At 38.1% G+C, this 17,453-nt stretch overlaps 1 protein-coding gene across 1 annotated transcript; it reads left to right on the plus strand.

The window, feature by feature from the left end:
* The first annotated feature begins 2,038 nt into the window (after nucleotides 1-2,038).
* On the plus strand, nucleotides 2,039-6,087 carry LOC131874225 (uncharacterized). Its single transcript, XM_059217499.1, has 3 exons — nucleotides 2,039-2,368; nucleotides 4,701-5,319; nucleotides 5,981-6,087. The coding sequence occupies exons 1-3, from the start codon at nucleotides 2,039-2,041 to the stop codon at nucleotides 6,085-6,087; spliced, it is 1,056 nt and encodes a 351-aa protein (XP_059073482.1).
* Nucleotides 6,088-17,453: the final 11,366 nt, after the last annotated feature.

Below are 17,453 nucleotides of genomic sequence, written 5' to 3' on the forward strand. Positions count from 1 at the left end.
TTAAATATCTTATTAAAATTATCTTAAATGTAAATTTAGAAACTTGTTTATGGATTGAAATGATAACATATAGTTGTTTCTAATTTTTAAAATATTTTACCATGAATTTTTAGAATAGTTGTTTCTAGAACATTTTACCATGGATATTGTTGTCCAAGCATAAATTTGATGTTTAGTTATAATAGAGGAGTAATAGTCATTTATTTAGTCATTTTTATTTGTGTGACTAATTATCTAGTTGTGATTCTTACTTGATGACCAAATTAGTCATTTATTTGGTCAATTATAGCTGTGTTGCAAAAAATGACTAGAATTTAGTCATTTTTAGTTGTCATGACTAAAAGTTTTAGTCACTTGGACATTTATTTGCCATATTTATACTAGTGTTACCGTTGACCAATTGGAGAATATTGACAATGAGTTTGAAAATTTTCAACAATGGATGAGTCAATAATACTCGAAAAGCGAGGCAATCCCTTTGATTGAAGGATTAAAAAGAATGGTGCAAAGTGGTAAAATTGGTGTTGATTTGTTGTGTGGCCTTGCTCATATTGTTGACTCTAATATTATGCCAATCAAAAGTTGTTCCAAAGTCCTTGGTTACTCTCAACCCATTAGTCAAGATAATCATTCTATACCTATGCCTACATCCTTGCCTAGTGTGCCTACATTTACATCTTCTATCATGACTACTTCCACCCAAAATGATAATCCTACACATGTTAGTTATGGGGGAAATCCTATTAATCAATTTTCTTATATCCCTCCTTTCGTGAGTCTACTGTTTGTATCCCAGTCATATCCCATACCCACATCGTTGGCTTGATGATGATTTTTTGATGTAATAAGTTGAATGCTGACTTGTTTTATGTTGTCATTGATGGCAACTATGTTTTGATAGTCATCTAAGTCTTTTAGGCCAACCGGTAGAGGAGATAGTTTACCAGTGAATCAACAAATAGGACTTCAATTGGTAAACAAGAATAGAGTTGTATTCAAGCAACTAGTATGAGCGATCAATGAAGAGTTAGGTGATGTGGTTTTGCAAGAGTGTTTGAGATTGTATCAGGCAGCTATGTTTCACACCACAACGACAAATTCATCAGGATGAGAAAGTTATGATGTACAGAGCAGCCAATCAAGAAGAACAACTAACCGGTAGAACAAAGTCACTAAGATCGGTAAACCGGTACACATTATGTTTTATGTTTAAGTGTTTATGTTGGTGGCCGACATAAGTAAAGTGTGTAGTGCAAGATTGACCAACTTCATTAAACCCAGGAAATTGTTCCAAGGTTGTTAGCAACTAAGTTGATGCTTATAAAAAGTGTGATGAGTTATGAGATGACATATGAGATCATACGCGAAGACTGAGAGTTTGATTGTGCGGTAATCTGAGAAGCTCTGTATTGATGTGTTGTTGATGTATTGAGCAAAATTGAAGAGGATCTTATCAAGAATAGAGGTGCTACATGCAGATCATTTTACTGTTGTTTTCCTAACAGTTGCAACAGTCGAATCCCCTAACCAGGTAGGTCCTAACAGACCTGAAATTGTAAATCCCCTAACAGGGTAGCTCATTAACTTGAGTCTAAATCCTCATGCGAGGTTTCTCCTAATAGGGCAAAGCTTTTAACAGGGCTGAGGTAAATCCCTTAACCAGGTGACTCCTAATAGGGTCTGCTACTAACCAGGAATATTTGTAAGACCTTAACCGGTCAAAGATTTATATTCTGCAGATAGTGAATCTTGTGGGTATTAACTCCCACCGTGGTTTTTCCCTTTTGGATTTCCACGTATAAATCTTTGTGTAATGTGGAGCTTGATATATTGGGTGTTAGCTTATGTGGTGATATTTATTTTATGTTTATTAAGCTTTAAGTTATTTAAAGTGGTGATCAGATTTATATTGCATATTTTTTCTTGCACTGATTCACCCCCCTCCCCACCCCTCTCAATGCCTCATAAGTTTATCAATTGATATCAAAGCCTAATTCCCTTAAGGCTTAACCACTTGGGAAATATCCCTAAGGCTATCATGGGGGATATGAGTTATAGAGAGTTGTCTAACCGACTTGCAAAATCCGAGGAAGCCCTAGATACATTGAAAGGCAAGTATAAAGCCTCACTTGCTAAGAGAAGAGAGCTTGCAAAAAAAATGGTGGATTTGAATGAAAATAGTTCTTCTTATGAAGCAAACATGGATACATTGGTTACTGAAGTTGAAAAACTGGATGATGAGAAGGCAAACCTGAGGAGAGAGTTGGAAGCCCTATTTATTAGGATGATTCAAGAGCTTGAAGCAAGGAGGACAACTCAAGACAAGATCAGAGAAAAGGAACATGAGATATTTAAGCTGCACCAGGAGGTTGGAACCCTATATGCTCATCTTCATGAGGAACAAGAAGAAAAAGAAGAAATAAAGGCTGATCTACACATGGCAATGTCTCTAAGAGAAAGTCCGATGAAAAAGAATGAAGATCTTGCAAAGGAACTTGCTAATGCTAATGAAACACTTGAAAAGTTTAACAAGAGCTCTACTATTCTTGATGAGAAAATCCAGTCACAAAGGCAGAATGGAGATACACATGGCTTGGGATACACTAATTTTGAGAAAGGTGAGCCTTCCGGTACAAAGGACAACATTGAAGAAGGTAAATCTACACCTAAGATCCATAAATCCACCAATAAGAAACCCTACAAACCAGTATGCTTTAATTGTCATAAGCCAATACATACTGCTAATGTTTGTAGATCCAATTCTTTTGATGGTTATAGACCTAATGCCTATCAAGGATACAAACCTAGAACCTTTAATGGATATTGTTACACTTGCAACATGTATGGGCATAGAGCTATTGAATGCAGGTATGGAGCAAATAATCCAACACCCCACATGAATAAAATATCTGGTGGAGGTTGGCAAAGAACTTTTAATGACCAGAGAAATGCAAATTGGTAGAGACCCTATGCTAACCAGTCTGGTCCCTATGAGATGGAAAAGAGAATGAATGTGATTTACACAATCTGTCATAACTACGGTCATGTAGCTTTGAATTGTAGAAGGACTGGTAGAGGCAATGCTGGACCCTGGAGAGCATCTGGTATGGCATGTTTTCATTGTCACCAATCGGGACACCTTGCAAAGTTTTGCAGAGCCAAAATGAGTCAACCGGTAAATCAATATGTTGACTAGTAAGGGAAGAAGAAAGTTGATGTGGAAGAGGCCAGAGCAGAGATGAACAACATCTAGAAAAAGAAGAGTGATGAGAAACCATAAGAAGTTCCTAATTCTTCATCTAGTGTGGAGAACTCATCACCGACAAACTAAGCTATTAAAAGGCTTAGGGGGAGCTTAATGTCAGATCCATTTCTGGACCCCCCTATGATGTGCAGTAAGATAAATCTGCATATCTAGATGCATTATGATATTGTGAAGTGATTTTGTGATCAAACCGGTAGGTTTGATGTGATATGAGAACTGGTAGTATGCTTTTGGGTTGAATGGTGTTTTAGGGCTTATTTGTTTATACAATTAGGAATAGCATTTAATGCAGTAGATATTAAGCAAATAAAAGGACTTTTTGAATATCATTTGTCACTTTGCATTCTTGATAGCACTCGGAGAGAGAAAATAGAAGAGAAGAGCCCATGTGAGCAGCATTTGATCAGATTAACAAAATATTTGGAGTGATCTACGATCAGTAATCGGTGAAGGTGCATTCTCAGTGTTGAAACCCTAGTTGTGGAAGCATTGAAATGTATTTATCTAATAAATCTTGTTATTTGTTTCTAAATCTAAATCTTCAAAGTTGGATGCACCACATCTGGTAGATGTTGTAGTCAAGCCTTGTCCAGAGTTTAAGAGGCACCCTTTTAAATCCATTGAAACCGATCCCGTCATAGTCCTATCCGGAGTCCCATATGGAGTTTTGCATGTAGAGGATATTAGATCATACATTCATTGTAAGTTGGAATATCTTGGAATTTTTTTTTTTATTTGATCGATATAGGGTAATGTGTGACAAGGATGGAGTATTGAAAGAATAGTATAGGAGGGTTACCGATAAAGGTTTTCACCATGCACTGAATTCTATTGATGATTTTGATGATGATCTTGTTAGATATGTTTTGAGTCATGTGCATGACCAGTTTATGTGGCTTGATCGACCATATAAGATCACTAAGGAAGTGATTCATGCAGTAACCAGATTATGTTCCACTGGTGAAGTTCCAGTACTAAGATCAGTTCCTAAGAATGATGTTGTTGACTTGACCAAGTCGCGATGGGATGGAAGAGTTGTGATTGTTAATGAGATTGATGATCCCGCAGTAAAATTTGCTTCAATGGTCATAGGATACCGAGTATATCACTCTAGCAGGATGAACAACATCCCTGTTGTAGCCATCCATACTGCTTACCAGATGATCAAAGAAAATGTTGATTATGATTTGTCTGAGGCATTGAGAAGTCACTTGGTGCTCAATATTGAATCCATCAAGAAAGACAAAAGAGTGAAGTTTAAATTTGGACAATTGATTGTTGGATTGTTCTTCTATTTTTAGAATTTCTTTCCTGATATCGGTGATGTTCAGTGAACTAAGGACACACTGGCATTATTATAGATGAAGAATGACATTAGGATGTTGGGTAATGATTTTGGTATAAGATTGCTTGGGGTTATTTCAAATATTTTTAGAAAAAGATGCATGCAAGAGAGAGGATACCAACACGGGTTGTTAAGAGATATGAGGATACCATCTATTTTTTGGTTGACACAGACACATGTCAGATGGAGGCAGTTGATCCTAGGATAACTTGGGTGATGCCTATGGGCTACAAAGTTGAAAAAGATATTTTGGTGGCATATGCAGAACACTTGCTAGCACAACCGGTAGATACTACTGCTAAGAGGTTTAGAACCTATAAGGAGAAATCTATTGAGGTGCATTCTGAGCTTTCCAGATTAGTAATTTCTAAGAAAGTGAGAAAGGAAGTTGAGAAGTTTTCTGAGCAACAAGGATTTACTAAGGAGGCAATAGCAGAAGCTAGAGAAAAATATGAAGCTAAACAAGCAAGAGAATCTAGTGCTCCAACCGGTACCAGCACTGATAGACAAACAAGGAGTACAATGGTGAAGGAGAAACCTACAAAGGCAAAGAAGGAGAAAACTTCTAAGATACAATTCAAGAGAAAAGGTAAATTCATTGAGCCCCCTACACCTAAAGCACACAAGGTGAAAGAAGTTTCCAGGAAGAGGAAAAGGGAGCAAGCAAAGAAACCGACAGTTGATGATGAAGAAGAAACTGAATCCAAAGGTGAGAAGAAATCTCTGAGAGCTAGTCTCAAAAATTCAAAGGTTGTAGGAACATCTACTATCAAATCCATCAAAAAATCGATAACTAAGCTTACAATTTTTGAAAAGATGTTAATGCATATTAAGGAATATGGTGTTCTTAAGGGTTTGGATAAACTGTATGATAAGTTTAGTGAGGATGAACAATGGAAGATAGAGGATGCAGTTATTTTTATGACATGAATAAATATAGTAAAGCCCTAATTGAATTGCAAGGGCAAATTTTAAATTATTTGTATGATAAGCTTGATGCTAGATGGAAGGCAGCCATAAAATAGGATAGAGAATTTATTAAATTTATTCTTAAAAACTTGCAACCTGAAGCCACAAAGGAGGAGATAGATGAAATTGTAAAGGCCAAATCATATTTTAGATCTAAGAAAAGGTTGACAAGATTATTAGTTGGTGAATCTCAATCAGTACATGTTGAGACTGAGAAAATTCTGATTTTTTGGGGGGTTTGATACCTGATGAGGAAGAAGAAGAACCAAAGAAGTTTAAGGCATAAGATATTCTAGACAATGTTGATATCAATGATTTTACACCTGATGAGATTGTTTTTACTAATCAACCGAAAGATGATAAACTGGTAAATGTACAAACTAAAATAATTATAACTCCAGATGATGATACAAAAGTTAAGGTAGCTGGTACTGAGGAGGAAAAAAAAGATGACACTGAGGATATACAGAATGAAGATGTTCAGATGACTGAACAACAGGAACATTAACCGAAGAGAGGAGAAGAAAAGTGATGCAGAGGCCTCCTTACACCTAAGAACAAGTCCAAAAGGTTAGGGTTTGACCCTTCAAATTTCAAAAATTACCCTAAAAGAAAGGACTCCACATCTTAACGTTTAGAACTACTCTCCACTACTCAAGCCTAACACCTACTCAAGATGAGTAAAAGGCTTCAACTTCTCAAACATGCCTTACCGGTGACTCCTACTCTTAGGGATTTTGAATTTGGAATATACATGACATATAAGAACTATTCCAAGCATTGGTTTTGGACTTAGGCATCAATTCCTTATACCTCCTTTGGAAACCTACCCCTTAGGCAAAGAGCCCTCCTATACCAGTATTTTTCTTTAACTCCAAAATATTCCAAACACTATGAAAAAATACTCACAATTATAGATACCCTTTTGGGAGTTACATTAATCCCCAAAATGGTTTGATCAGATCTGTACTTCTAGGGTCTAAACCCCTTAGAGAACAAGAGACCTAATAGGGACAATTAGGCCTAATTTACAAAGCAACCCCCTTTACTGGTATCCCAACTGCAAAACCAACCTTATGAGAATGTGGGGGATGGTGAATAAATTCTAATTCTAGGTTTACATGCCTGGAATCCACCACTATAATATTTTAGGATGACTGTCCTAAATCTTGTCCTAGGTAGTCACATAGAGATGCCTACCTAATTCACTTCAAGCACCTCACAACCAAGTATTCCCTACAAAAACTCATTAAAAAATTAATTTACACTAACCAATCTTTCATTCCACTAGAGGAAAGAACTTCTAGAGGTAGGAGATGCAAGATATGGCCATTATTTGGTGAAACCCTAGTCAAACCCTAGTTTCCCAGGCTACAGTTAGAAAAATAAGGGTTTCTCACTACATAGAAATAATCAGAGTCTCGGACCACCACCAAAAAAAATATACTTCACCTTTGTATCTAATCCATGAATGGTGTGCTTCAATCCAATCCATACAAACACGTGCAATCAATGCAAAGACAAAAATTCTAGGAAAACTTTAGTATTTTTGTGTTCAATTGCTTCACAACTCTACAAGACAACATCAGCCACCTTGGGAATCATGTCCACAAGGTTTATAAAACTCTCTAATGGTTTAAACCCTAATTTGGAGGAGTTTGGAGCCATTGAAAGGCTTCCCCAACCATATTTCAAAAAGTTGCACTTTTGCACTCAAAAGTTGCATTTTCCAAAAGTTGCAATTTCGCAATTTTGCACAAAATGTTGTCACACTTGCTAAGGTTGGGATCCACACACTTGGATCAACCAAGCACTCCTAAAACATGTCAAAAACCTATCAAACACAAAAATAAACCATCTACTACCCCTATTGACCATATTGTCCCAATTGGATTACCAAATGGCCTAATTGGTGACATGGACTTACATGGTGGGGTTTATTGAATACATGAAACAAACTTGCACAAACACAAGACACACTAAGACACTATGATGATCCTAATCTTCATCCTTAGAGCCATGATTGGAATGTTGATGAGGTTCCCCTGCACCATACTCCTTGGGAGAAGAGATCTCAAGCCCACTTGGGATCAGAGTTTGTAAGTCTGCACCATGGTTGGAAATTTGTTCATCTATCATCCAAACTGCCTCAGAGTCTGGTTTGTCCTACAAATCCACCAAGTACTCAATGTACTCCTTGTTCCTTGTCTTCTCTGTGACTCTACTGTCTAACACTTTTTTCAACTTAGGTGATTCATGCTTTGGAATATCATTGTCTATTGCAACGTGCATTGCTTCCTCCACTTCATTGTCACTACCTTTGAAAAGTGTAAGATCACACACATTAAAAATGGGTGACAATCCAAGATCATGAGGAAGTCGGATTTCATAGGCATTTTGTCCATATTTTTTCAAAATCTGACATGGTCCAATCTTCCTCTACATGAGTTTGGTATGCTTACCCTTTGGGAGTCTCTCCTTCTTCAAATGTACCCATACCAAATCCCCAACACTAAATTGTACATCTCTCTTTTTCTTATCAGCATAAGCCTTTTACTTCACTGCATACTGTTGGAGATGAGACTTTACTTGGTCATGCACCTCCTTGATGGCTGATGTAAAAGCTTCACCATCTGCACTAATGGGCTCTTCCTTGGGAAAATCCCTTAACTCCAATACTCCCCTTGGGTGGATGCCATACACAATTTGGAAAGGAGACTTCCCTATGCTCATGTTGATAGTGTCATTGTATGAGAACTCTGTCTGTGATAGTATACTATCCCATTTTTCTCCATGTTGCCTTGTCCAACACCTTAATAGGTTTCCCAATGACCTATTGACAACTTCAGTTTGCCCATCCGTTTGAGGATGGTAGGCTGATGAGAAAGCTAGGTTAGTTCCCAACTTCTTCCAAATGGTCCTCCAAAAGTGACCTATGAACTTCACATCTCTGTCTGAAATAATGTTTAGAGGCAATCCATGTATTTGGACTATTTCTTTGAAGAATAGACCTGCAACATATAAGGCATCACAAGAAGTCTTACATGGCAAGAAATGAGCCATTTTACTAAACCTATCCACCACTACAAAGACACTATCAAATCCCCTCCTTGTCCTAGGAAGACCCAACACAAAGTCCATACTTATGCTCTCCCATGGCCTAGAAGGAATGGGTAAGGGCTTATACAAACCTGCATTAGTTGACTTCCCCTTGGCTTTCTGACATATTACACATGTTTCCACAAATTTCCTTACATCTATCTGCAACTTAGGCCAATAATAGTGTCTCTTCACAAGGTCTAGAGCCTTGTAAAGGCCAAAATAACCCGCCATAGCTCCACAATGCTTCTCCCTAATGATATTTAACCTCATGGAACACTTAGGAATACACAATTGTCCTCCTTTGAATAACAATCCATCTTGTGTCAGAAATTCATAAAACTCTATATGATACCTCTCACCAAAGTTTTCACATACCTTGTATATCTCTCCAAAATCTTCATCAACATCATACATACTCTTCAAGGAATCAATACCAACACTCTCCATCTTGATTTGGTTGACAGTTAAGATCCTCCTGCTCAAAGCATCTGCAACTTTTTTCTTGACCCCCTTCTTGTGTTTGAGGGTGAAGGTGAAGGCTTGTAGGGTCTCTACCCACTTCATGTGCTGGTGGTTTAGCTTCTCTTGGATATTTATGAAATTGAGTGCCTAATTATCAGTAAAAACTATGAATTCCTTAGGCAATAAATAGTGCCTCCATTTCTTCAAATAGTGTACTAAAGCATACATCTCCAAGTCATAAGATGAGTATCTTTTCTTGGCATCATTTAGCTTTTCACTGAAAAAAGCAATAGGCCTTCCTTCTTGACTGAGCACTGCCCCAATAGCCATGAAGCTTGCATCACATTCCACCTGAAATATCTTGTTGAAATCTAGTAAGGCAAGGATTGGTTGTTCTGCAACCTTCTTCTTCAATGTTTCAAATGAATCATCTACCTCTTTGGTCCAATTGAACCTACACTTTTGTTCTCCCTTTATGGTGTCAAGCATGGGTGCACAAACATGACTAAATCCACTTATGAACTTCCTATAAAAAGTTGCTAAACCATGGAAGCTCCGAACATCATTCATAGTCTTAGGTGTTGGCCAAGATAGTATGGCACTTACCTTCTCTTGGTCCATTTTCAACTCACCTTGTGAGATTACAAAACCCAAGTAGATGATCTCCTCTTGCATGAACAAAAACTTATCCAAATTTATCATTAGTTGCTCTTCATGTAACCTCTTGAGAACCATATCTACATGTTTGAGGTGTTCTTCCCTTGTGTGACTAAAGATCAAGATATCATCTAGGTATACTATGACAAACTTGCCTATAAATTCCACCAAGACCTCATTCATCAACCTCGTAAAGGTACTAGGGGCATTGGACAACCCAAATGGCATGAATTTCCACTCATATAACCCCTCATTCGTTTTAAAAGTTGTTTTACATTCATCCCCTAGCCTTATTCTAATATGATGGTATCCACTTTTTAGATCCATTTTGGTGAAATACTTAGCACTCCCTAAGCAATTAGGCAAATCTTCTATCCTAGGGATTGGGAACCTATACCTTATAGTTATTTTATTGATGGCCATCAAGTCTATGCAAAGCCTTGAAGTGCCTTCTTTCTTGGGTGCAAGGACATCGGGTACTGCACATGGGCTTAAGCTCTTGCCAATTAGACTTGATTCAAGCAACTCTTCAATCTGCCTTGTCATTTCTACATTTTGGTTTGGAGTGAGTTTGTAGGCTGCTTTGTTTGGGAGAGTAGATCCAGGGATTAGATTTATGCAATGACTAATGTCTCTCACCGGTGGCAGGGATCTTGGCATTCCATCTGAGATGATGCCTTGATGCTTATCAAGCAACTTTCTGACTATAGGGTCCATGTTCTTATGTCCTCCTTCTTTCTCTCTTGCAAACTGCTCTTTCCTTTTCACCTTGGGACTAGGCATGACGGCATAGCAGACTGCACCTTTCTCTGCAATCTCCTTCATGAACTATTTTCCTTCTACCATCATCACTTTGGCATCTTTCCCTTTTTATTCCATCTCTTCCTCTATCAGAGGTAAGAGTTCTATCACCGTACCATCCTTGGTGATTGAATAGGTGTTACTCAACCCATCATGATGAACTTTCAAGTCATACTGCCATGGTCTCCCAAATAAGAGATGACATGCATCCATCTTGGCTATATCAAATAGCAATCTATCCTTGTATGATCCAATCTGAAAATCCACCCAAGCTTGCTCTTCTACCATGGCTTGCTGACCATGGGTGAGCCATGACACCTTGTAGAGGTAAGGATGAGGCAGCTTTCTAAGTTTAAGCTTTTATACCATTTCAAGTGATACAAAATTTTCAGTGGACCCGGAGTCTATCAAGACCTTGCATACCTTTCCTCCTGCCTTGCAAGTGGTTTTAAAAAGAGATTTCCTTTGTGGAGGCTCCTTGTCAGGTACCTTCATGGTGGTTACTTCTCTCCTCATCATCATAGCCTCTCCTCTTTCAGGATAGCCATAGCTATCAGGAGCATTAATACTTTGATAAGTGTTTGCACTTGCCACACTTTGATAATCAGATTCCTGCACCAAATTGCTTCTCCTTTCTCCCATGGAGCTAAAAGCCTTCTTCGAACACCTATTGGCATGTTCCCTTCTTGGTTGTAGTTATAGAATCTAGGAGGTCCTCTGTTAGGGTTTCAAGCAGATTTGAAGCAAATATGAACTAACAATTATATGCAAATTTAAATAAAAAAGATAAAGAAATAAAATAGGATACAGATAACATAGAGATTTAACGTGGTTCACCCAGAATGGGTTACGTCCACCATACACAACCGTCCAATCTTTCTTATTATCCAACAAAAATAATACATCAACCTTACAATGCCTTAAGCATCCCAGTCGCTTATAACATGTGTTTTTAGGGCAACAAACAAAGTCGGCCTTTTTAGGGTTTTATTACAATGTCGGTTTTCATCAACAAAAAATGGCATAAAAAAATTCTTGAGGGTGAGCCGGGTCCCCAGCCCGGCCCCGGACCCCGGTGAGGATACGTGCTGAGTGTATAGTACTTTGTTGATCAGGCTCCACACTAAACAATCTCCCACTTGGAGACTGATACTACACAACACCACTATACATGCAGCATCCGCTGGATAAAACACTAGGACTCGATTGGTGTAAATTCCACAATTATCAATCAAGAAGACCAACAGAAACTGATGAAGAAATCAGCTTCTCTTGTGGAACTGCCTTCGTGAACATATCGGCAGGATTCTCACTTGTGTGAATCTTCTCAAGTTGTAACTGACCCTCCTCCAAAACAGTCCGGATGAAGTGGTACCTGAGCTGAATGTGCTTTGTCCTTGAATGAAAAGCAGAGTTCTTCGCAAGATGAATGGCACACTAGCTATCAGTATACAATGGGCTATCCTCTTGTGTCTGACCCAATTCCTCCAGAAAACATTGCAACCAAATCATCTCCTTGCTAGATTCTATAGCAGCAACATACTCAGCTTCAGTGGTTGAAAGTGCAACAACCTTTTGCAGCATAGAAATCCAACTGACTGCAGTTCCCCCTCTAGTAAAAACATACACTGTAGTACTCCTCTGTGAATCAATATCACCCACCAGATCAGAGTCAACAAATCCACTCAGAGTAGCATTAGATCCTTTGAAACATAATGTCTTCGTAGTAGTTCCTTTCAAATACCGAAGAATCCATTTCACAGCATTCCAATGTTCCATACCCGGATTACTCATAAACCTACTCACAACTCCCACTACATGTGCAATATCTGGCCTTGTGCATACCATTGCATACATCAGACTGCCAACAGCTGATGAATACAGGATGTTAGACATTTTATAAACCTCTTCCTATGCCTTTGGGCACATCTCCTTAGTCAATTTGAAATGACTAGCCAAAGGTGTACTAACTGCTTTTGCATCCTGCATGTTAAATCTTTTCAACACCTTCTTTATATACTCACTTTGGGACAAATTCAAGGTTTTATTTTTCCTGTCCCGTGTAATCCTCATACCGAGAATTTGCTTAGCTGCACCCAAATCCTTCATAGCAAATGACCTGGGTAATTTCTGTTTAAGATCATTTATATGTTGCATGTTAGACCCAGCAACAAGCATGTCATCAACATAAAGCAACAGGATAATATAACTATCATTATCAAATCTCTTAAAATATACACAATGATTAGAATGACATCTATGATAACTGTGTTTAGCCATGAAACTATCAAATTTTAAATACCATTGTTGGGGTGCTTGCTTTAGGCCATACAGACTTTTCTTCAACCTGCACACCAAGTTCTCCTTACCTTTGACCTCATATCCCTGTGGTTGCAACATGTAAATTTCCTCCTCCAAATCTCCATGGAGAAAAGCTGTTTTGACATCTAATTGTTCAAGATGTAAATCATTTGCAGCCACAAGACTAAGTACAGTTCTAATTGAAGTCATTTTTACAACTGGAGAAAATATTTCATCATAATCTATACCCTTTTTTTGTGCAAAACCTTTTACCACAAGTCTGGCCTTATATCTTTTTTGACCTCCTTCCTCCTCCTTCAGCCGATAAACCCATTTGTTAGGCAAGGCTCTTTTTTCTACAGGTAAAGGGACTAAGTCCCAAGTCTTATTTTTCATCAAGGAGTCCATCTCCTCTTTCATGCCTAGCTCCCACTATTGTTTGGCATCTACCTGCATTGCTTCTTCATATTCTTCTGGTTCACCAGAATCCATTAATAAAATAGAATACAAAGAAGGAGAAAATCTTTCAGGGGGTCTACTTGTCCTCGTAGAACGTCTAACACTTGCAGATTTTTGTGGGACAATCTGTTGTTGCTGAGCATCAAGTACCTGTGGCATTTCATTTTCAGGAATCTCATCCAACACCACATATTCTTGTTTGTCCTGTTCATGCTTCTTTTCCTGCATCTATTCTTTATACATAACCTTCTCATTAAATATAACATCTCTACTTCTAATTATTTTCTTATTTTCAAAATCCCATAACTGATAGCCATATTCATCTATCCCATATCCAATGAAGGTACATTTCTAAGATTTAGCATCAAGCTTGGTTCTATTTTCTTTATCAACATGAACAAAAACTTCGCAACCAAAAGTTTTTAGAAAATAATAATTTACCTTTTTACCAGTCCATGCCTCCTCTGGAATACCACCATCCAAAGGGGTTGAAGGTCCTCTATTTATCAAATAGACAGCAGTATGTACAGCATCTGCCCAAAAATGTAAGGGCAATCCAGCATGCAATCTCATGCTCCTTGCACGTTCCATGATGGTCCTATTCATTCTCTCTGACACACCATTTTCCTATGGAGTTCCTGGAACTGTCTTCTTCTTTTGAATCCCATTTAAGGAGTAGTAATATTCAAATGCTTTGTTGCAATACTCACCTCCATTATCCGATCTGAGACACTTCAACTTTTTTTCTGTCTCATTCTCAACCAAAGCTTTCCATTTCTTACAAGTTTCAAAAACATCTGATTTTTGTTTTAGGAAATATACCCATGTTTTTCTGATTGAGTCATCAATAAAAATAACATAATAACAAGAGCCACCAAGAGATGATACCTGAGCCAGTCCCCATACATCTGAATATACAAGCTCTAACTTCTCACTCTTCTTCTCTTTCCCAACCTTGAGAAATCTGACTCTTTTCTATTTACCATAAACACAGTTTTCACAAAACTCTAAATCAATCTTCTTTAGTCCTGGCAATAGATTTTTGGAGTGAAGAGTTTTCATCCCTTTCTCACTCATGTGCCCAAGCCTATGGTGCCACATTATCGAATATGTTTTTGCAACATTTATTGTTGTTGTCCCTATAATAACTTTATCTGTAGTAGCTAGGGTAGAGTAAGTGTTACCTGTACACAGATATAATGTGCCTACCTTCGCACCTTTAGCTATTACTAATGATCCTTTAGCAACCTTCTACATACTATCTGATAGGGTAACTATGCAACCTTCACTACTTAGTTGCCCTGCAGAAATTAAATTTCTTCTTAAATTAGGAACATGTCTTACCTCCTGCAGAAACCAGTCATTTCCTTTCTGCAACTTGATCTTTATCTTTCCTTTTCCAACAATTTGACAGGGCTCATCATCACCCAAATATACCTATCCAAAATCACCTTGAACATAATCTAGAAAATATTTTCTATAGGGTGTAGCATGAAATGAAGCCCTAGAATCTATTACCCAGGAATCATTAACATTATCCAAACATAAGATTAAAGCATCTTGTAAAGTATTACTTGCAATATTAGCTTCCTTACTATCATTTTCATTTTTGTCTCCTTCTTTGTTTTTTCGAGACCAATAGTCTTTCTTTAGATGACCAGGCTTTCCGCAATACCAACAATCTTTCTTTCCTCTAGATTGAGAGTGTCCTTTCTTTGACTTCCCTCGTGACTTCTCATTCCCAGGGCCTTTTCCTCTTTCCTTTGATCTTCCTTTATTCTCCACATTCAAAACACTACCCGATGATGTTGGAGTCTCACCTGTGCTTTTCCTTCGCATTTCCTCACTTAGGATAACACCAACAATATCATCAAATACCAAAGTATTTTTATGAGAGACAGAGTTACTTATAGCCCTAACCAAGCTATTCCAACTTTCTGGTAAAGAACATAAAATCAAGAGAGCCCTAACCTCTTCTGCAAAAGTAATTTTTACCAAAGACAATTGACTGGCAATTGTATTAAATTCATTTAAGTGCTCCGCTACAGATCCTCCCTCACTCATTTTCAAATTAAATAGACGCTTCATAAGAAATACCTTATTCGAAGTCAAAGATTTCTCATACAACTTAGCCAATGTCACCATCAAATCTACAGTCATTTTTGCTTCTATTATATTGAATGCTACAGATGGTGCAAGGCACAATCGAATGGATCCCAGTGCCTTTCTATCTAAAATGTCCCACTCTTCATCTGACATTGTGGTCGCTTTCTTTGCCTTTCCTTCCAATGGCCGCCACAAATCCTTTTGATACAGGTAATCCTCCATCTGCATTTTCCATAACTGATAATTCTAGCCGTTAAACTTTTTGACCTTGAATTTGGAATCCTCCATTACTCCTACTCAAATCTGAAAGTCTTGCCAATTTACAGAAAACCTCGCTCTGATACCAATTGTTAGGGTTTCAAGCAGATCCGAAGCAAATATGAACTAACAATTATATGCGGATTTAAATAAAAAGGATAAAGAAATAGAATAGGACACAAATAACATAGAGATTTAACGTGGTTCACCCAGAATGGGTTACGTCCACCATACACAGCCATCCAATCTTTCTTATTATCCAGCAAAAATAGTACATCAACCGTACAATGCCTTAAGCATCCCAGCCACTTATAACATGCATTTTTAGGGCAATAAACAAAGTCTCCCTTTTTAGGGTTTTATTACAATGTCCGTTTTCATCAACAAAAAAATGGCAAAAAAAAATTTCTCGGGTGCTCCCGCCCCCGAACCCCTGCCTGGGGCCCAGCCCGACCCCGGACCTGTTAGGGTTTCAAGCAGATCCGAAGCAAATATGAACTAACAATTATATGCAGATTTAAATACAAAAGATAAAGAAATAAAACAGAACACAGATAACACAGAGATTTAACGTGGTTCACCCAGAATGGGTTACGTCCACCATACACAGCCGTCCAATCTTTCTTATTATCCAGCAAAAATAGTACATCAACCTTACAATGCCTTAAGCATCCCAGCCACTTATAACATGCGTTTTTAGGGCAACAAACAAAGTCGGCCTTTTTTAGGGTTTTATTACAATGTCGGTTTTCATCAACTGCCACATTTCAACAATCTCCCACTTGGAGACTGATCAGGCTCCACGCCGAACAATCTCCCACTTGGAGACTGATACTACACGACACCACTGTACATGCAACATCCGCTGGATAAAACACTAGGACTTGACTGGTATAAATACCACAATTATTAATCAAGAAGACCAACAGAAACTGATGAAGAAATCAGCTTCTCCTGTGGAACTGCCTTTGTGAACATATCGGCAGGATTCTCACTTGTGTGAATCTTCTCAAGCCGTAACTGACCCTCCTCCAAAATAGTCCGGATGAAGTGGTACCTGAGCTGAATGTGCTTTGTCCTTGAATGAAAAGCAGAGTTCTTCGCAAGATGAATGGCACTCTGGCTATCAGTATACAATGGGCTATCCTCTTGTGTCTGACCCAATTCCTTCAGAAAACATTGCAACCAAATCATCTCTTTGCTGGCTTCTGTAGCAGCAACATACTCAGCTTCAGTGGTTGAAAGTGCAACAACCTTTTGCAGCCTAGAAATCCAACTGACTGCAGTTCCCCCTATAGTAAAAACATACCCTGTAGTACTCCTCCGTGAATCAATATCACCTGCCAGATCAGAGTCAACAAATCCACTTAGAGCAGCATTAGATCCTTTGAAACATAATGCCTTCGTAGTAGTTCCTTTCAAATACCGAAGAATCCATTTCACAGCATTCCAATGTTCCATACCCGGATTACTCATAAACCTGCTCACAACTCCCACTGCATGTGCAATATCTGGCCTTGTGCATACCATTGCATACATCAGACTGCCAACAGCTAATGAATACGGGATGTTAGACATTTTATTAACCTCTTCCTGTGCCTTTGGACACATCTCCTTAGTCAATTTGAAATGACTAGCCAAAGGTGTACTAACTGCTTTTGCATCCTGCATGTTAAATCTTTTCAACACCTTCTTTATATACTCACTTTGGGACAAATTCAAGGTTCT

The sequence above is a fragment of the Cryptomeria japonica genome, chromosome 3 (genome assembly GCF_030272615.1).
Source record: "Cryptomeria japonica chromosome 3, Sugi_1.0, whole genome shotgun sequence".
Taxonomy (NCBI): domain Eukaryota; kingdom Viridiplantae; phylum Streptophyta; class Pinopsida; order Cupressales; family Cupressaceae; genus Cryptomeria; species Cryptomeria japonica.